At 39.1% G+C, this 19,735-nt stretch overlaps 1 protein-coding gene across 2 annotated transcripts in view; it reads right to left on the bottom strand.

Moving 5' to 3' along the window:
• The window catches only part of DYRK1A (dual specificity tyrosine phosphorylation regulated kinase 1A), a 140,504-nt gene that overhangs the window by 81,295 nt on the left and 39,474 nt on the right, over window positions 1-19,735 (bottom strand). For both annotated transcript variants that reach the window (XM_039496953.1, XM_039496952.1), the window contains one exon: window positions 6,086-6,165. In XM_039496953.1, coding sequence (XP_039352887.1) covers window positions 6,086-6,095 — 10 coding nt within the window. In that variant the 5' untranslated portion in view covers window positions 6,096-6,165. The remainder of the gene's footprint in view (window positions 1-6,085; window positions 6,166-19,735) is intronic.

The following is a 19,735-nucleotide window of genomic DNA, read 5'->3' on the forward strand; positions in this document are numbered from 1 at the left end:
GGCTTTCAATGAAGTCCTTCAGAGGCACTGACATCCCTTGACATTTGTCTCTTTGGCAGAGTCCAGAACAGACCCTATAAACACCACAGTCTAAGTTTATGCAAAAAAGAAGGCTTTTCTCAGTTTCTCCTCAAACCCAAAGCCTGGAACTACATCCACTATCTATAGGACACAATGAACTCCTCAAAGATTTGCTCTCATTCACCTTTCAACCAGTGATTCACGCAATGTAGATACGTCAACATCGTAAGTGTACAGACACTACATCTAGACATTTAATGAAGAATTTGGGAGCTGTAAAAGCACCAAAAGGAAGCACTTTGTACTGGTAATTCTGAACTACAGGTATTTTTGCTGGACTGGCCAATAAATACATGAAAATATAACACCACTGGGTAGAAAGGCACAAACCAGTCTCTTAGCTTTCAGAAAGGATTATATGAACCTTCATTTAACTCTAGATATAGAAAAATTAGTTGTTCCTAGAAATGAGTGGAAAAAATAAAATGCCTTCTTATGATGCTGCTGCAGATTCTATATTGCTCACATTTAGAAGACAGAGGCTTCTCTTTCCTTCTTAAAAAAGGGATCCCCAAAAAAAGACTGGGTATGGCAGCACAGAGTAAACTGAACAGAAAATACCTTCTGGATACATATTAGTTACATGTATTTCTAAGACTCGTTTGTCTGACATAACTCTCCTTCTGGCATGCAGTGAAAAAAAGGCAGTCCCCAGAGATGAACAGAAAAGGCTAGATATCCACTAGGAAAGGTTTGAGTCCCTCAAGAAACCCAACAAAATTGTTCTCTCGTAGGAGGAGACAAAGAGAAAATAGGAGCTGCCAATAATGCCTTCTGTTTTAAATATTTTCCTATCTAAGAAAAAAGAAAGCTAGTTTCTGTGCTGATCTATGGCTAAGGAAAAATTCTATTTTAAAAATTTAATGGGCATCTATTTTCTCTTAGATGAAGACCCAGGGCTTATTTACAGCACAGGCAATACAGCTGCACAACTGAGGTGCTGCAGGTTTGCCACTGTAGTGCCATAAACACTTGCTACAATGATGGGGGAGGACCCAAAAGGGGTGTTTTCCATTGCTATAGTTAATCCACCTACTAGAGAGGCGGTAGCTATAGAAGAATTCTTCCACTAACCTTGAGGTGTCTATACCAGAGCTTAGGTTGGCTTAACTACTTCTCTCAGGGGTGTGAGTTTTTGATGTCCTTAAGCAATGTAGCTAGGTGAAGACCAGGCCTAAGTCCAAAATTTTCAGACTTCAGTGTCTTGGTGTCATGGGGAGCCACCGGTCCCCAGTACCTTTGAATAAATCAGGCAACTTTTATTCAAGTACTTAAATACAGATTTAGGAGTCTAACATCAGGCATAAAGGTTTTTAAAACTCTAACCCAAGATTCAAAGATTATAGTACACATCTAGTTTTGAAGTCCAGGTTCTCATTTGTTGAGTAGAATACAACTGGATCCCTGAAAGACAGAATTCCACTTTCAACTAGGCTTCCTCTTCTGCCGTGATGTGCAACTCTTCACTACTGTTGCCCTGGAACAGGCCACTGTGTTCAATTCATATCTGACTGCATTCTGTCCACCACCGACAAGAGACTGAGATTTCCTTCCTGGCCTCTATCAGTCTATCCCAAGAAAAAAATATTTCATCTGTGGGTCTGTGAACCATGGGTCTGTTGGTATGTTCACACCAGCACCCAACAGCTCTGGCAAAGTGAGGAACAACAGCCTACGAGCCCGATGAGTTCAAAAATCACAGAATGTCCTGCCCCTGGAGATCAAGCTGGGCAGAGTCTACCGTGTTCCTTGATTGGTCCAGATATGCTATTTAAGGCCTAAGGAAAACACCCAGAGGCTATCTGTACAACCAGTGCACTCCCAATACCTGCCATGCTCCTAGTTCCAGATCCTGTCACCTTACCTCCCTCCTGACATCTCACCCTGCCTCTGTTCCACTAACCCTACTTCAGCTGACTCATTTGGCTCTCATTCCGTACAGCTCATTGACCTCAACTCCAACTTACCTACAGTGTGACACTGGTACAGACCGCTGCTTCAGGTCTTTGCCCTCTAAACTAAACTCAGACCACATTCTTAGGTTCCCTCCAACTCAGGCCCCAACCTCAGCCCACACCCCCATAGCCAGGGTCCTCACACAATGCTTGTTCATTAGCTACATATAACTAACACTGTCAATAGGCATACCTTTCACCCAAGGTTTAAACTAGCATAAATGGTGGATTCTCTGTAACTTAAAGTCTTACAAGCATGATTTGAGGACTTCAGTAACTCAGCCAAAGGTTATGAGTCTGTTACAGGAATGGGCTGGTGAGGTTTTGTAGCCTGCAATGTCCAGATGGGTCAAACTAGATGATCCTGATGGTCCCTTCTGGCCTTGTAGTCTATGAGAAGAAGTCGGACAATCTCAACTGGGGTTTCCAGGGTGTCAGACATCCTCCTGGGAAGTTCTTCAAAGATCCAGTAACCTACAGGCTGGTTTAGAACCACCATGGTCACTGCCTCAATTAGGTGAAGAGGATGAGAGAGTTGTTGGGACAGGTTGGCCTTCAGTTTTGTGAAAGTCCTTCTACTCACTCTCTGCATCAGGTACATGAGGTGCCAGCTGAGTGTGGTGACCATCTTGAGGTCTACAATGGCAATACTACCTTGCTCCAGTTGTCTGAGAGGCAATGGGAACCCATTCCCCACCCCAGGGCCCAGAAGGGGCCTGACTGCATGGGATTCTGGAAAAGTGGGGTTCAGACCACGATAGGTACCATGCAGGGTACTGCTCATGGTTGTTCCCAAAGGAAGCCTTACAGGGACAGTCTCTGAATGCCCTTTCAGACAGCCTAGAGTTGCATGGGACTAGGGACTAAGGTAGACGTATCACACTGGTCCTCCGAGGCAGAGGAGAAAGAATATACTACCCTCCATGGGTGGTGTAGATCTCTCAAAAATTTGAAAGTAACCAGCAGCTCCTGTGCTGGAAGTGCTGATACTAGCGCAGAAAGTTTCTTAGTGGAGGACAACAATGGAGGGGCAGGTTGGTCCTATGCTAAATCTACTAGTAACATGAACCACATTGGTACCACAAAGAGGCTCCAGGAAGTATGGTCGGTACCACAGAGCAGAAGTCAGTGCCAAGGTTTTCAGTATTGAAGGCAAACTATCAGTCAGATCACACTTTTCTGGCACCAGGGCTTACAGTGTTGGTGCCAGGAGGTCCAAAGAACACTTCTATTCTGTTGGTTTCAGTGCAGAGTGTTTCAGTGCAGAGGCTGGTCAATGGCTGCTTGGTGCTGAGGCATCAGCAGGACCTGATCTGGGCCTCAAACTGCATCCTAGGCTGGATGTGCTCGGATCCAGAGAGGGAGGATCTCCTTCTCTAATCACCTCAAGAGCGATGCTCCTTCCATCCTCTCTCATCAAAGGGTTGGGCTGAAGAGATGAAGGAGGTACTGACCAACTCATAGCACACAAATGGAACTTCTTCAACCCCAAATGGGCTCTGGAAGCCACAGTAGACAGATGGCTTAACTGGGGAGCTCTGAGAGGTGGTCTGGTAAAAAACAGTCTTCTTGCCTTCCAGTGCCAAGAAAGCCCTTACTGAGCTTTTGAAGAAGAAAAGCTTGAGTCAAGACACCCAAGGCACTTCTTTCCGAAAAGCAGCTATAGAGCACTTTCATGATATGTGCACTTGCCCCAGACAAAAGAGGCACTTGGAGTCTCCATCACTGATGGCGATCCTTCCACTGAAAGAGGGGAAGACCTTTAATCCAGGGGATTTGTCTCCACCATGGACAGGCAGGTCCTGGTGTCAAAGGCAGGACATGGACTCGAAGACCCTAAAATCAATTTTTTGAAGTCAATGGACTAAAAGAATAAAACTATAACTATCTATCTTGAAAGAAAAAAGTGTACAACATACACAGATGCAGACATTATAGATGTTCTGTATCACAGCCATGAGCAGTAAGAAAGAACTAGAGAGTGGTTGCTGTCGCACTGCTCTTTTACCCTCAGCGTCAGGGTGACTGGAGGGCTCATAGGTGCAGCATGGCCCCAGAAGAAACTTTTATTCAAAAAGTCTCTGATCTCATTCAGATGTGTACAAGAAGCAGAATACTCGTGGACAATCATTCAAAGAACAGATGATTTACAAAAATTGAAACAGCAATGTTAGATCTTGCTGTTCATAATATAGCACAACAGTTACCCTCTTTTAAAACAGGTGCAGTGTATAAACATTTATATATTACATTTAATAAAATTAGCCGTTAAAATACTATGTCAGAAACAATCACCTACAGAAGGCACAGTCCAACCCTACATACTGTCTTTTTTTTTTTTTTACTATAACAAAACCATCACCCAAATATTTTACAAATCTGTAATTCCAGCTCTGTACTCTATTTCCCAAAATGTTTGTTCTCTCCAAATAATTTTAATAAGCAATCTGACACACACACACACACACACACACACACACACACACACACAACACCACACCACCTCTGTAGATCAACAACATTGTAATACAATGTCAGAAGGAGCACTACTTTGGCTCTGTTCCCTTTCCAGTGAGCAGTGTTTTACAACTATAGACTGAAGTAAGATATAGTATTATTACACTATCAACTTCAGAATTAGCAGTTTTAAAATGTAACATACAGCAGCTCAGAATCCTCCAGTCCTCAACCTTTTAAACATCTATCATTCCACATCTTATCTCATGATGCACTCAAAATAACTTCACTCTGAATATAGGATGCTCAACATACATAAAAATATGTAATTTATCCACTTTGATCTCTGTCCTAACTATATAGGTGGTTCTGAGATTAAGGAGTTAAAACTGTTGCACAGTAACAAAAATGAAAAAAAATCCATGACACATATTTCCTTATTAAACCTGGCCACAGATTTCGATCCACACACGTAATTATTTGAATTTCACCAAACATGATAACTATCCCATCTCCATGCTGTCACCATCAGCATGGTATGATCTCCCAAACATGCTTATTCACCAAAGTGCTTGTGGTAGCCTTAAAACAGGAGTGGATTCTCAATACTGTTTTTGGATATCCTTATGAGAGCGCTTAGGCTGGGGTATACCACAAAATATTGCTGGCATAGTTATGTTGCTTAAGAATGCGAGAATGTAAAACTAATTGCAACCAAGCAGTTACACTCCTGCTCCAATCCAATCCAAGGAATCTACTTGCTTCATTTGTTTGTTTTTTTCATTATGTATCCCATTTTGTGGGATTTGAGGCTTGGCCATAGTAATGCCCTTCAGGTTGAAACAAAATATACAAAGTGTTGAGAGATCCACGTAGCCCAAAAAAAAAAAAAAAAAAAAAAAGTATAAGATGTCTAAAAAGGTTTTGAAATAATATTTTTTTTTAAATCATACTGATTTTAGAACTTCCAAATTAAAAAAAAAAAGCACAAAAACAAAGCATCAGCTTTAAGAACAGCTGTATATTGCAAACTGTTGAGGGCTACGTCAACTCTTGTGAAACCCTTACAAAATCTAGGTCCAATGCTGAGAGTTAAAGATGAAGTAGTGTTAACTATTTCCTTGCTTAAAATAGCTTGTCAGATGCATACTTTTTGTTTTGTTTTTACATAGTGATCAAAAATAATATATTATTTTAACATTAAAATGTATATACAAATATTATACAACTGGAAATCTGTAACCGAGAAAGGTATGAAAGGAGGAATATTAACAGAGACAAGGAGACTTAAAATAAAGCAATATGCTTTCCCAGCACTTTGACTGTCTGGCCATCTATTTAGAGAAAACTGGAAAAGAATCTACATTCAGGAAAACGGTTTTCCTACTGGACATTTCAAACTATAATTTCTAGACAGTAATCTCCAAAAGATCAAAGATGCTTCAATGATTTCTACTCCTTTTGTAAATATGTTTTATGAAGGTTGTAATGATGCAGTTTTGGGGGATAGGAAAAAAATCCAAAGACAGAATAGAACATCAGAATAACAATGTAGATCTTTCTTTCTACAGGAATTTCAAAACTAGGATCACCTGTATGCATCGTCTTCTTTCAAGTCTCATATCATTCTGTGGGGGTGGGTGACAGGGGAGAGTCCAGCAGCAAAACAACACTGTAAAATGAAGAAAAATAGATTAGAACAAGAGGCAAAAATACAAGATGCAATTACCCTGATAATCCATTTCTAATAAAGGATCTAAAACTTTAAAATCTTTGGGGACGGAACAGTCTTTTTGCTATGTGTACAACGAGGCCCTAGTCACTGGTCATGGCCTCTAGGTGCTAGTGCAGAACACACACAACTTCAAAGAAATTGTATATTTAGATGGAAGGAAGAAGTGCCTAGCAGTTACTGTATAAAAGACTAGAAATCAGGAGACCTGGGTTCTATTCCCAACTGTAAGTGACAAATCAGACAGTGCCCAACTTTCAGAGATGCTGCTCACCGTCCATTTCCCACCTCTAATTCAGCACCACTGAATAATCAGACCGTTAGCTAATCTGTGCCTCAGTGGGAATACTTACCCTCCTTGGCAACACTCTTAGATATCTTTGGATGTTAAGTGTTATATAAGCCTACAATAATATTGTAAAACTAATAAATAATGTGGAAATTCTGTATGACTTTACTGAATCACCACTACAGAAAGCTCAGACACACCTAGCATAAGGAGGGATCTCTCTCATATAGTCCAGCTTTTCTGCTTGATCTTGCATGATAAATGATCTAATTCAGCATCATTTCTAAATATTAATATATTGTCACAACACGATTAAGCAGAAAGAAAAGGTGAGCTGTTAGGAAGAAAGCTGTTACTGCAACAACAATAAAGAGCGGAAATAACCAGAAATTCTTTTGTAAGAATGGCCGATTTTCAAAACATGCTCCAATATATGTGGCCTTTACGTACTATGCAACTCATGCAAAATATCAAAATATTTAAGAACTCAGTATTTTAGATGACATTCTTTTGAATTACTAAACAGGTTAATTGTTTTGATATGCAAAATCTGTGTTATTCAGATTCAGTGTAAGCAAGTTTACCTCTATTCTACGCTGCATCCTCTGAGAACACCAAGTCAGTATTCAAGCACTTCCTCAGATACAAATTTTGAAAATTAATAACTAATCACTCTTATTAAGAAAACTAAGCCTACTGAACGTTCTCATCATAACTTATGCCACTACCACTTGTTCAGTTTTCAAGCATGGAACTACATTTTTAGTCTCTTTATAAACTCTCTTGGTGTACAAGTGGAAACATACTCATGCATTTCCTACATATAAAGTCCACTTTTCAGCACTTCTTACAGCAAAAGTTTTGTGCAACTTAAAATCATTCAGATGCATTCAACAAAATGGCAAATTCAGCTTACGGCTGCGCCCAAGTTCTTAAAGCAGAGAAAAAGTGAGCCAGTGAGAGGTACTGAGAAGTGTAGTGGCTATGTGAGAGCTGCATATTACAATAATGACAAAAGAGAAACTTGTGTTGTTCTGAAGGATAGAGCTGGGTGGCAAACTGGCACAAGTCTGACACTGAATAGTTTCTTTTCATAAAGACTAGTGAGGATGAGACACGCAAATGGACTTGTATGCAATGTTCACCACCATGGCACATGAAAATGAAAACACATCAATGGGCTCTAAACCACCAAAGAAAGAAATTTTGAGGTCCTCATTGATAGCTGAGTGAAGATGCTTGCCCCATATAAAGTAACAATTATATAAAGCTAATGGGCACTTGTATGAATTAAAGGAAGAGAAAATATGATATACTGAATAATGGTACTCCATGATCTGAAGTATTGTGCCCAACTCTGACTGCTACACTACAAGAAAGAATGGTCTTGTGGGTAATGGGACCAGGAATCAAAAAAGTTTGATGTCATACTGATCAATCTCTCTTTATTTACTCTGTTCCATAATGCAACAAAAAGTAATCACTTTATAAAATTACAACATCCAGTAAAATTTAGGAGTTCTCAATCTGCATCTTAGAGAACTGTTCCAAGTTTTACATAACTGATTCTGTCACAGTGGTGACCAGATTGTTCATATACAAGTAGTTATGTTTTCCATTAACTGCAAACTATTTCAGTACCTTTCTGCAAGACAGAAAGAGTACATCCCTCTTTGAATCCTGCATGGCTGCATATCTTTTTGTGAGGTTTCTGGCAAAATTCAGTCATGATCAAATTTGGAAAAAAAGACACCAGATTGGAAGAGTCTCTCTCACACATTAAAATTCTAAAGCAATCCAGCAAGATTAGAGCAGACTGGAGCTGCAGGCAATAATGGGTGATTCACTAATAACAAATATAAAGTTCTAGGAAAAGGAAATCAACAGTTATAAAGTGGGTGGATGTAATCAAGCAGCCACAACAATTGCAGTCCAGCATATTTGTTTTAATATTGTCTCCCTAACACTGTTCTAAATTTATTCAAGTTACCAAAACACTAATATCAGAAAGGTATGGGATTAGGATCAAGAGTATCAAAGAACTGTCTATGACATTCAATAACGCAAATTTAACCTCTGAAATTCATAAGAACATAAGAAAGGCCGTACCGGGTCAGACCAAAGGTCCATCTAGCCCAGTATCTGTCTACCGACAGTGGCCAATGCCAGGTGCCCCAGAGGGAGTGAACCTAACAGGCAATGATCAAGTGATCTCTCTCCTGCCATCCATCTCCATCCTCTGACGAACAGAGGCTAGGGACACCATTCTTACCCATCCTGGCTAATAGCCATTGATGGACTTAGCCACCATGAATTTATCCAGTCCCCTTTTAAACATTGTTATAGTCCTAGCCTTCACAACCTCCTCAGGTAAGGAGTTCCACAAGTTGACTGTGCGCTGCGTGAAGAAGAACTTCCTTTTATTTGTTTTAAACCTGCTGCCTATTAATTTCATTTGGTGACCCCTAGTTCTTGTATTATGGGAATAAGTAAATAACTTTTCCTTATCCACTTTCTCAACATCACTCATGATTTTATATACTTCTATCATGTCCCCCCTTAGTCTTCTCTTTTCCAAACTGAAGAGTCCTAGCCTCTTTAATCTTTCCTCATATGGGACCCTCTCTAAACCCCTAATCATTTTAGTTGCTCTTTTCTGAACCTTTTCTAGTGCTAGAATATCTTTTTTGAGGTGAGGAGACCACATCTGTACACAGTATTCGAGATGTGGGCGTACCATGGATTTATATAAGGGCAATAATAGATTCTCAGTCTTATTCTCTATCCCCTTTTTAATGATTCCTAACATCCTGTTTGCTTTTTTGACCACCTCTGCACACTGCATGGACATCTTCAGAGAACTATCCACGATAACTCTAAGATCTTTTTCCTGACTCGTTGTAGCTAAATTAGCCCCCATCATGTTGTATGTATAGTTGGGGTTATTTTTTCCAATGTGCATTACTTTACATTTATCCACATTAAATTTCATTTGCCATTTTGTTGCCCAATCACTTAGTTTTGTGAGATCTTTTTGAAGTTCTTCACAATCTGCTTTGGTCTTAACTATCTTGAGTAGTTTAGTATCATCTGCAAACTTTGCCACCTCATTGTTTACCCCTTTCTCCAGATCATTTATGAATAAATTGAATAGGATTGGTCCTAGGACTGACCCTTGGGGAACACCACTAGTTACCCCTCTCCATTCTGAGAATTTACCATTAATTCCTACCCTTTGTTCCCTGTCCTTTAACCAGTTCTCAATCCATGAAAGGACCTTTCCTTTTATCCCATGACAGCTTAATTTACGTAAGAGCCTTTGGTGAGGGACCTTCAAAGCCACAGAGGGTCAAAATAAAATTTAAAAAGTTATGCTAGTTTTAAGAAGGGGCCAGATAGTTTTGTGACCAACAATAGGTATGTTTTTGCATAATTTAAAACAGAGGCACATGGACTCATGAGTCAGAGCATACATTGATCACCACAAGAGTCAAGAAGGAATCTCCCTCATCGCACTCTTTGTTAGGTCATTAAGAGAGTAAAACTAACTTTCTCCTCAAGAGATGTACCACTCACAGATTTCATGGACTAGTGTCTGATCCAGTATAACCTACTTTACTGAATTAGAAGGGAGAGGAATTGAAAATAGGAAATAAAGCTATTGTGGAAGAACAGAAAGAAACAAGGGATAGTTAAGAAAAAGATAGGAAAGGGGCGGGGACAAAGGATTGAGCATGACACTACAAGCAAAAAGAGTTAATTTAAAAAGCTTCATTTGATTTGAAACCAAGACAAGAGTGGTCAACATCGATCAGATGCAAGTCTTCATCAACCCTCTAATACTAACACAGTTAAAGAACTTTCATTCAGGCTCTTATCTCCCAACTTAATTACAGTTGCTGCTTCCTCTGCAGAGCCTAGTGAATATAGATTTTTTTGTTTTGGTGACCAAAGTGAAAAAATCTGGGGAAAAAATCAGTTTGAAATGAACGTTGCTTTTTTAAAATTTTTCTCACCAAGTTTAAAAAAAAAGTTTAGGAAGTGTTGAGTTGAAACAAAAAGCCAATTCAACATAAAAAGCCAATTCACAAATGTTGAAACTTTTCATTTCAACAATTCCCCAAAACAAATACTCAAATTTTGGTTTTCTGGGGGTTTGTTTTGGTTTGGTTTTTTGACCAAAACTATTTGCGAAATTCAACCTGAATTTGAATAGTTTCAATGTCACCCTCCGCCCTCAAATGCTTTTTTCAGCAAATTTACAATTCACTTAAAAAATGTCACCCCCCTCTATTTTAATCTCCCCAACGCACACATTGCTCCTCTATGATCCATTTAAAATATAACTGACAGGTTCAACTTCCTTACCAGTCACTCTGATTGCATCACTCTCTACTCTAAGGCCTTGGCTACACTTACAAATTTGCAGCGCTGCAGCAGGGTGTGAAAACACACCCTCTCCAGCGCTGCAAATTGCGGCGCTGCAAAGCGCCAGTGTGGTCAAAGCCCCAGCGCTGGGAGCGCAGCTCCCAGCGCTGTACGTTATTCCCCACAGGGAGGTGGAGTACGGACAGCGCTGGGAGAGCTTTCTCCCAGCGCTGGCGCTTTGACTACACTTAGCGCTTCAAAGCGCTGCCGCGGCAGCGCTTTGAAGTGTAAGTGTAGCCAAAGCCTGTATCCCTCCACTACTCCCCTCTCCACCACAGTAAACTCAATTTGGGGCTCATTTTTCCTACAAAATATTTACTCAATGTACTTACATACTGATGAACACAATTCATCCTAGGATATACTATAAGAAGATTAACAAATTATTTGAGCATAAGCTTTCGTGGGCTACAGCTCACTTCTTATGCTCAAATAAATTTGTTAGTCTCTAAGGTGCCACAAGTACTCTTGTTCTTTTTGCGGATACAGACTAACACAGCTACTACTCTGAAACCTATAAGAAGATTGTGGTCAACATCATGTTACCTAACTATTCTTCACAACAATATGCAAAAAAATGGTAATGTTCTGTAATGTAGACCCACCTATACTGTCCCTCACACAGCCAGCCTTCATTTGCCTATTTGTCAGCATCTCTCACAATGATTTCTTCCACGTTGCTCCTTAACACCATTCATTTTAAAAAAAATAATAAACACCCACCTCTCTCCTCCTTTGAAACCTTCCTCAGAATAAGTTTCTGCTGTGACCTGTATAAGAAATCAGCTAACCAACAACAGGTGGATTGTGCATGAGTCAAGATGACCAATTTAAAATTTTTTTTTAGAAGTAAAATGATTTGGCACCATTAAATTGTGCAATGCTATGATGTCACTTTAATTAGCCTTAGTCTTCATCCCTCCACACATTTCCTTTTTTGTATGTTAAATTCACATATTGTGTTGTGTCTCAAATTAAACTGAGCTTCTGGGATAGGGACCATCTCTTACTACATATGAGCAAAATGACATACCCATCTTGACTGAGGCCTCTAGGCACTAATAGAATAATAATTTTAAAAGTCCACATTTCATCATTTTAAATCTGGAGGCGTTATGGGATAACTAAAACTTGATACTTTAGAAATTAAACTTGTGTTTTACTTTGACTGTTTAAAAATGAAATTTAGAGCATCTAGTGTTTAAAGTACTACATTTTACTACTGGGTCGGACAAAAGGCAGGAAGCAAGCAACAGAGTTCATGAACTATAATTAGCACCATAGAAAACATTTTCACCACAGCTTCACCGTTGCTCTATAACAATCAAAGCATTCCGCAGAGAACAAATTTAAATAAAAGTTTTAAAAGGACCAACTATCTTTGTCATACACAAAACTTTGCATGAGCAAACAGGGCTACATGGATTTTTTTATACTGATTACAGATTAACTTTGTTTGCTCAGTACTGTTATACAAGACTCAATGGAAGCTTTCATAAATGAATGAAAGACTGTCTAGCTTAACAGCAGTCTCTGGAAGGACCTCTATTCTCCATAGAAAGACCATTTTGTAACTTCTAATAGCAATTCTCCTGAAGCATACAACAAATCCCTATATTCCTCTTTACAGATATAGGGCACAGTAGTCAAAAATATGCAACATTTAGATCAAAAGTCCTTGTTAAACGTAGACCTGTTGGTATCAATGTATCATGTAAACCTGAACTTGAGAAGCATACCATTCTTAAAACCCCATGTCCTGCATGTCCCTAGCCTCTGACTGCCAGAAGCTGGGAGTGGACAACAGGGGGACGGATCATTCAATGATTGTCTGTTCTGTTTCATTCCCTCTGAAGCCAATGCCAGGAATCCAGGATACTGGGCTAGATGGACTACTGGTCTGAGCCAGTGTGGCCATTCTTGCTTTCTTAGAGTAGAATCATCCAAGATTACATAACAGCAAAATCAAACCACCTAACAAACATACAATTGACTAGATATTGGTGTAGAACCTAATAGAAAATCACTCTCTTCTGCTCCTTTATTCTATATCTGCAGCAGCCTATTCTTGGAGCTACACTGACAATGATGTTGGTTCATACAGACATATTATAGGGAAACAAGCTGCCAAATTTAAAAAGATAATGTATGTAAATATATAGTATTTTAAATGGAAAACGAAATGTAAGTAAAATGCTACGGACTACTAATGTGTCAAAATTTCAATAGTAAGGACCCAATCTTGCAAGTTCTATCTACCCTTACTTTCTAGGGCAGGATCCTGAATACATACTACTGAGGCAATTCAAAATTATGGTTCTTACAAGCAACTGTAACTATCCTGAACATATATTTTTGGTATTACAGTATAAAATCTTAATTTTTATTGTTCAATCCATACATGTATGTTACGATAATAGACAGTAATACAAGATACATGTGTGAAAAGTGGCCAAGTTATAATTGCTTTGGGAGCCATATGGTGAATGAATTTGATTCTCACGCATTTAAAGAAGTACAGTTGTATATTTTACTGCTTTCAAGAGTGCCGGAGGCAATGGCATAGGTTCTCATATATTTGTATGTATAAATGAAACTAAAAAGATAAAATAAAACCTCAACCATAAGGATGCTTTAGCAGCTTTTTACATTTAAACTCTTTGTATATTTTGTTTATAATAAATTTCAAAAGTACTCATTGTTTCCATCCTTAAAGACCTAACAAGAGTAATACTCAACCGATATTTGATCACACAAATACAGTGTAAGGTGTTTTATCAAATGTATAAAGCAAAATGTATCCAAATAAACAATACATAATCTAAGGTATACACTGAATCAAACATTCAAATAAAAATACTGCATACATTTTATATCAATGTGTAAATCAATATATACAACTCCAGTTTTACACAACCTGCTTGCTTGTATACCTGGTGCACAGTACATTGAACATTTAGTAGGAAAATAGCATACAGCTCACATTATTTGACTTTTCAAACAGCTTACTTCTAATCCAAATGTCTTCAAACAAGTCAAAAGGCACTTGTTTTTGAAGGCTAGATGGATGGGTTGGTATTGTGGAATAAGCACATTAGTTGGATGTTCCAACTAAAACAAGCAGCAGTGGAATACCTGAAGTGGATAGGTCATCTCCAGGTTTCAAAAATAACAACCCATGCAACTGAAATATTCTCTTTTTAGGTTATTTTGTGCATTTTACAGAACTGTGCATGGGGTCATTTTAGTGAGTCTTTTGCAGAGCAATATTGGGATTAAAATAGGTGAATACAACTAGATTTCAAATTGGTTGCATCTCTTTCAAATATCTACAGGCTTCGAGTTCTAGCCAGTTCAAGACTGGTCTAATTCACCTTAAACTTGACTGCCTCATAGTTCAGGCTGCAAGTTTGTCATGGAAATCACAGATTCTGTGACCTCTACAGTGGCCAGTGCGGCGGGCCAGAGGGCCGCTGCGCCTCCCCCTTACCCAGCAGTAGCAGGAGTTCAGGTGGGGCTCTCAGTGCTGGGGCACGGGAGTGGGTGAGAGCCCTGGGAGCACTTAGCTGGGGGGGGAGGGGAGAGAAGACACGACAACTCCCTGGAAGCAGCAACATCCCTCAGCTCCTAGGGGGAAGCACAGCCTGGGGGCTCTGCACACAGCCTCCGCAGCTCCCATTAGCCACAGTTCCCAGCCAATGGGAACTGCAGAGCCAGCGCTTGGCAAGGAGGCAACATGCAGAGCTACCTGGCCACGCCTTTACCTAGCAGCTGGGGGATGTTGCCACTTCCAGGGAGGTGCAGAGCCAGCTAGGGAGCCTGCCGGCCCTGCCAAACCCCTCCCGCCCCCCCCAACAGCATGAGTCCTGGGCCACCCTTCCGCCCTCCCCAAGCACCTGCAAGGGGTTCCAGGCCACCCTCCTCGAATACCTGCGGCACCCCCAGGCCGCCTCTCTCCCCCAGATTTAGTCAGGGGTATATAGTACAAGTCATGGACAGGTCACGGGCCATGAATTTTTGTTTACAGCCCATAACTTTTAGTAAAAATACTTTACTCATAGTTCACCCATAACACAAGCTTTCAATTTAGTTTTTATTTTGTACATTCAAAGCAAATTTTTATATACATTTCTGAGTGAAATATTTTGTAAATTTATGAATGAGCACCAATAGATCAAACTTGCAAAATTGTTATGAAAATTTACCAGGTCTAACACTAAGTCTACTTCACCATTACCAACACTCTGATGGTGAGAAAACTAAAATTTTAACTCACTGTTCCAAAAGAGATGACTTGCCCTCAGTGAATAAATTTTGTATGACTAGTTTTACATAGTATATCACTTTTGTATTTTAAACCAGACTTCAACTTGAGCTGCAGTTCTGATAATGACAGTATGTGTAGTCAGCCTCTACTGTGCAACACAAACATATCTTTCTTATCCGAGTTCAACCCAGGCAAAGAGAGGACTAATATGATGTGTAGCTATCATAGTAGAAGCTAGAAAGACGCCATCCATGCCTGTTTATTAATTCAGGTGATGCTATTTTGAATCTTTTAAAAAGTCTGTTCTGTAGCCACATATTATCCCTCATTTCATATAAAAATGTAGTAATATTTTGAAAATAAATCCCACATTGTCCAGTTAATTTGATTCTAACTAGAATTAGCTTTCACTACTTAGTCCCTTGTTATTTTCACCTCAGATACAGGAAACAATACAAAAACTGTGCAAGGACTAGCAAGCGTTGTTTTTGATAGCTAATCAAAGGACAGAATAAATTTCTAACTAGGGCTCTAGTTCTATAGATTAACAACAACTATCTCAAGAAGAAAATGAAATTTTTATTGGTAATCTAGTGATTCTAAGTATATGGAATTCCAGCAGAATTTTTTTATGCTCCTATACTGACAACATATAACTATGTTAAGTTGGCTTTAGTGACTGGTTGACTAGACAATGCACAATAAAACTGGGGACTGTGGAGTTTTATGTTGTTAAACGAAAGCAACATAGTCAAGTTTATAAATATGGAGTTAAGATTCTGGTTACAACAGCAAGTCATGCTGCTTTGTTTACATTCCCATCCCCCATGCAATGGAAGCAAAGAGATGCTTCAGCAGCAGCTGCCCATCCCCCAGCTATAGCAGCTGAAATATTCAAAATTACTGTTTGACTGCCATTGAAACCTTAAACTAACATGCTTGTCTTAGCAACGTTTAATGAGCCTACTGAATATTACAATGACTATTAAAGAGTTATGTTTATGTGATAATTGGAAACAATTCCATCTCAAATTCACATTGGAAACAAGTTATAATTATGTCTATGAAATCTGGATATTTTGCTGTAGGAGTTATTTCTGTGTGGTGGTAAATGAATATATTTTAAGCTATTTAAGTAGTGGAAGTTGCTAAAACTACTTCATAAATGATCTGAAGAAAGGGGTAAAAAGTGAGGGGGTAAAGTTTGCAGATGATACTAAACTGCTCAAGATAGTTAAGACCAAAGCAGACGGTGAAGAATTTCAAAAAGATCTCACAAAACTAAGTGATTGGGCAACAAAATGGCAAACGAAATTTAATGTGGATAAATGTAAAGTAATGCACATTGGGAAAAATAATCCCAACTATACATACAATACGATGGGGGCTAATTTAGCTACAACTAATCAGGAAAAAGATCTTGGAATCATCATGGATAGTTCTCTGAAGACGTCGAAGCAGTGTGCAGCGGCAGTCAAAAAAGTAAACAGGATATTAAGAATCATTAAAAAGGGGATAGAGAATAAGACGGAGAAGATCTTATTGCCCTTATATAAATCCATGGTACGCCCACATCTCGAATACTGTGTACAGATGTGATCTCCTCATCTCAAAAAAGATATACTGGCATTAGAAAAGGTTCAGAAAAGGGCTAAAATGATTAGGGATTTGGAACGGGTCCTATATGAGGAGAGATTAAAGAGGCTAGGCTTTTCAGGTTGGAAAAGAGGAGACTAAGGGGGATATCATAGAGGTATATAAAATCATGAGTGAAGTGGAGAAAGTGAATAAGGAAAAGTTATTTACTTGTTCCCATAATATAAGAACTAGGGGCCACCAAATGAAATTAATGGGCAGCAGGTTTAAAACAAACAAAAGGAAGTTCTTCTTCACATAGCACACAGTCAACTTGTGGAACTCCTTGCCTGAGGAGGTTGTGAAGGCTAGGACTATAACAGCGTTTAAAAGAGAACTGGATAAATTCATGGAGGTTAAGTCCGTTAATGGCTATTAGCCAGGATGGGTAAGGAATGGTGTCCATAGCCTCTGTTTGTCAGAGGGTGGAGATGGACGGCAGGAGAGAGATCACTTGATCATTGCCTGTTAGGTTCACTCCCTCTGGGGCACCTGGCATTGGCCACTGTTGGTAGACAGGATACTTGGGCTGGATGGACCTTTGGTCTGACCCAGTACAGCCATTCTTATGTTATTTATTAAAAAAACAGTTCTGGACTGGTCTTTTTCTTGTTAACGTGTACTTCCTACAAGATTTCTTTAGAAGACAGTATTTGATATACGAGTTTGTGTGTAATTGTACTAACAGAGTACATTTAATTTCTGTGTTGCATGTATTAAAATGTATATTGTGATAGCACACAAGTAATCTTGCATTACCACAGAGAACATTTAAGAGAATACTATAAATCAGTTCATCCCATTCTAGGTAGGGCTCCACATATTGTGCGATTCTACAGCTGTGCTGTGAAATTTGCTGAAGAATCCATGTCTTGCTGTAGATTTGATCTCCAGAATTGAAGATTTCATATAGTTTATAATGGTCTGTTTTTCTAAGAAATGAAAAATGATTTAAGTGATATAAAAAATCCCTATGTAATAAGATGCACAGCTGTCATCATATCATGTGTCTAAAAAAACAGTAAGACTTTTTCCCCATTCCATCACTGACCCAAAGGATCTTCCCTGAGTTTTGTTTTAAAAGAACTTCTTGACCTTAAATGGAGTAATGAGCAAGTTTCATATGAATTCCTCCAACTATGGTTAGAGCCATAAAGCTCTTCTATCAGTGAAGCCTGTGATGAGTAAGACCACCAAAGTGATTGTATTCAAGGAGGTATCACACAGAAAATATGTCATGAAGTGGAGTTTGACACTGATTTTCTTCATTTGTTTGACAGGAACCAACCAACTCTCTATTACAAGAGATGACTGTTTGAGCAACAAGATACATCAACAGGAGAGAGGGAATCTATTGATGAAAGGGAATTCCCAGCATCTAAAGAGTCATAATTAGTACACTACCTTGGAAAATAAAGAGGAGACACTGTCTTTCTTCCCATGGATCTCCATGATATCTTTATGAAATGGGAAGCAACAACGGGTTTTTTCCCCCAGCACTGAAAGAGGTTTTTCTTAGAGGTCTTCTGATAAAGGGAAAGTCTTCTGATAAAGGGAAAAAGGACTTGGGAAAAAGTCAGGACTTTGACTTCCTCAACAGAAGGCACTGTCCAAAGTCTTTAATCACAAACATCCTGGGGCTCTTGGATTAAGAGATACGCTTCCCTCATACAGAAAAGATAACGCAGCATGGTAGATGTGGGGACACAAATATAGTAGTCACGTGGCGTGCTAATAAAAAAAATTATGTATGAATACAAATCAACTATGCATTTTAACTAGATCAAGTAAGTGCTAGGATCCATTTACAGAAACAAAATTTACTTATAACGTAGATGGGGGTCTTAATCTGTATGGGGGGGGAGGAGTGATCACTATTTAAAGTCAAGGAAGAAGAACTCCTTCCTTCAGAGACTACATATATTATCACTACAGCACTTACACGTCCTATCAGCCTGGGGAGATGAAGATAAGAAACCAATCCTGGGACTTCTAGTAGGTCCCATATGGCCATGTCCAGTCTAGAAAAATAGGTCATGTAAAAAAGCTAGCATGCTTTCAAAACACTGGTGTAGACAGAGTTTAACACCTTTAAAAACATGTTAACTGTTCATGGGTAACTCTAGGCTCCACCACAACCAGCTATCTCATTAGCTAGCATTTTTAAACATGCTTTTCCTAGTTTGAATATGGACTACAAACTAATTAAAATGTTAAAATTAAAAAAAAAGTTTAATTCAGTGACTAACAGGATATTTGATCTCTATTGTTTTAATAAATTGTTTACATTTTTAAAATAGTCTGATCACTAAAGACTACAAATGCATTTTCTTCATCATGTAAATCTAGTATTCTGGAACTTTACAGCTGGCAGATTCTAGGTCAGGGAGTCTCAAACATTTCATAATGTGGATAACTTTACTTACAACTTATGAGCAAGCAACTTCCCTATGCAATTAGAGCAAATACTTACAGGGAGAAGTAATACACCTCTACCCCGATATAATGCTGTTCTCAGGAGCCAAAAAATCTCACCACGTTATAGGTGAAACCACGTTATATTGAACTTGCTTTGATCCACCGGAGCGCGCAGCCGCCCCCCCACAGCGCTGCTTTACCGCGTTATATCCGAATTTGTGTTATAGCGGTTCCCATTATATCGGGGAAGAAGTGTATTAGAAAAGCATCCATCAAATTCTAACTGTCTTTAATAAAGTGTTTTATCCTTTTAGGGGGAAAAAGGGCTTACTGTGAAGCCTGAGGATGCCTGTATAAGCAGACAGAAGTAAAGAAAAGTGAACACCATGTGACCTGACAGTTTATCATTAGACCATCACCAAGTGCTTCACGAAACACAGTTTTAACTCCGTTCTAGATAGCAATCATAAGCT

Source organism: Mauremys reevesii, linkage group 1, assembly GCF_016161935.1.
Source record: "Mauremys reevesii isolate NIE-2019 linkage group 1, ASM1616193v1, whole genome shotgun sequence".
NCBI lineage: Eukaryota > Metazoa > Chordata > Testudines > Geoemydidae > Mauremys > Mauremys reevesii.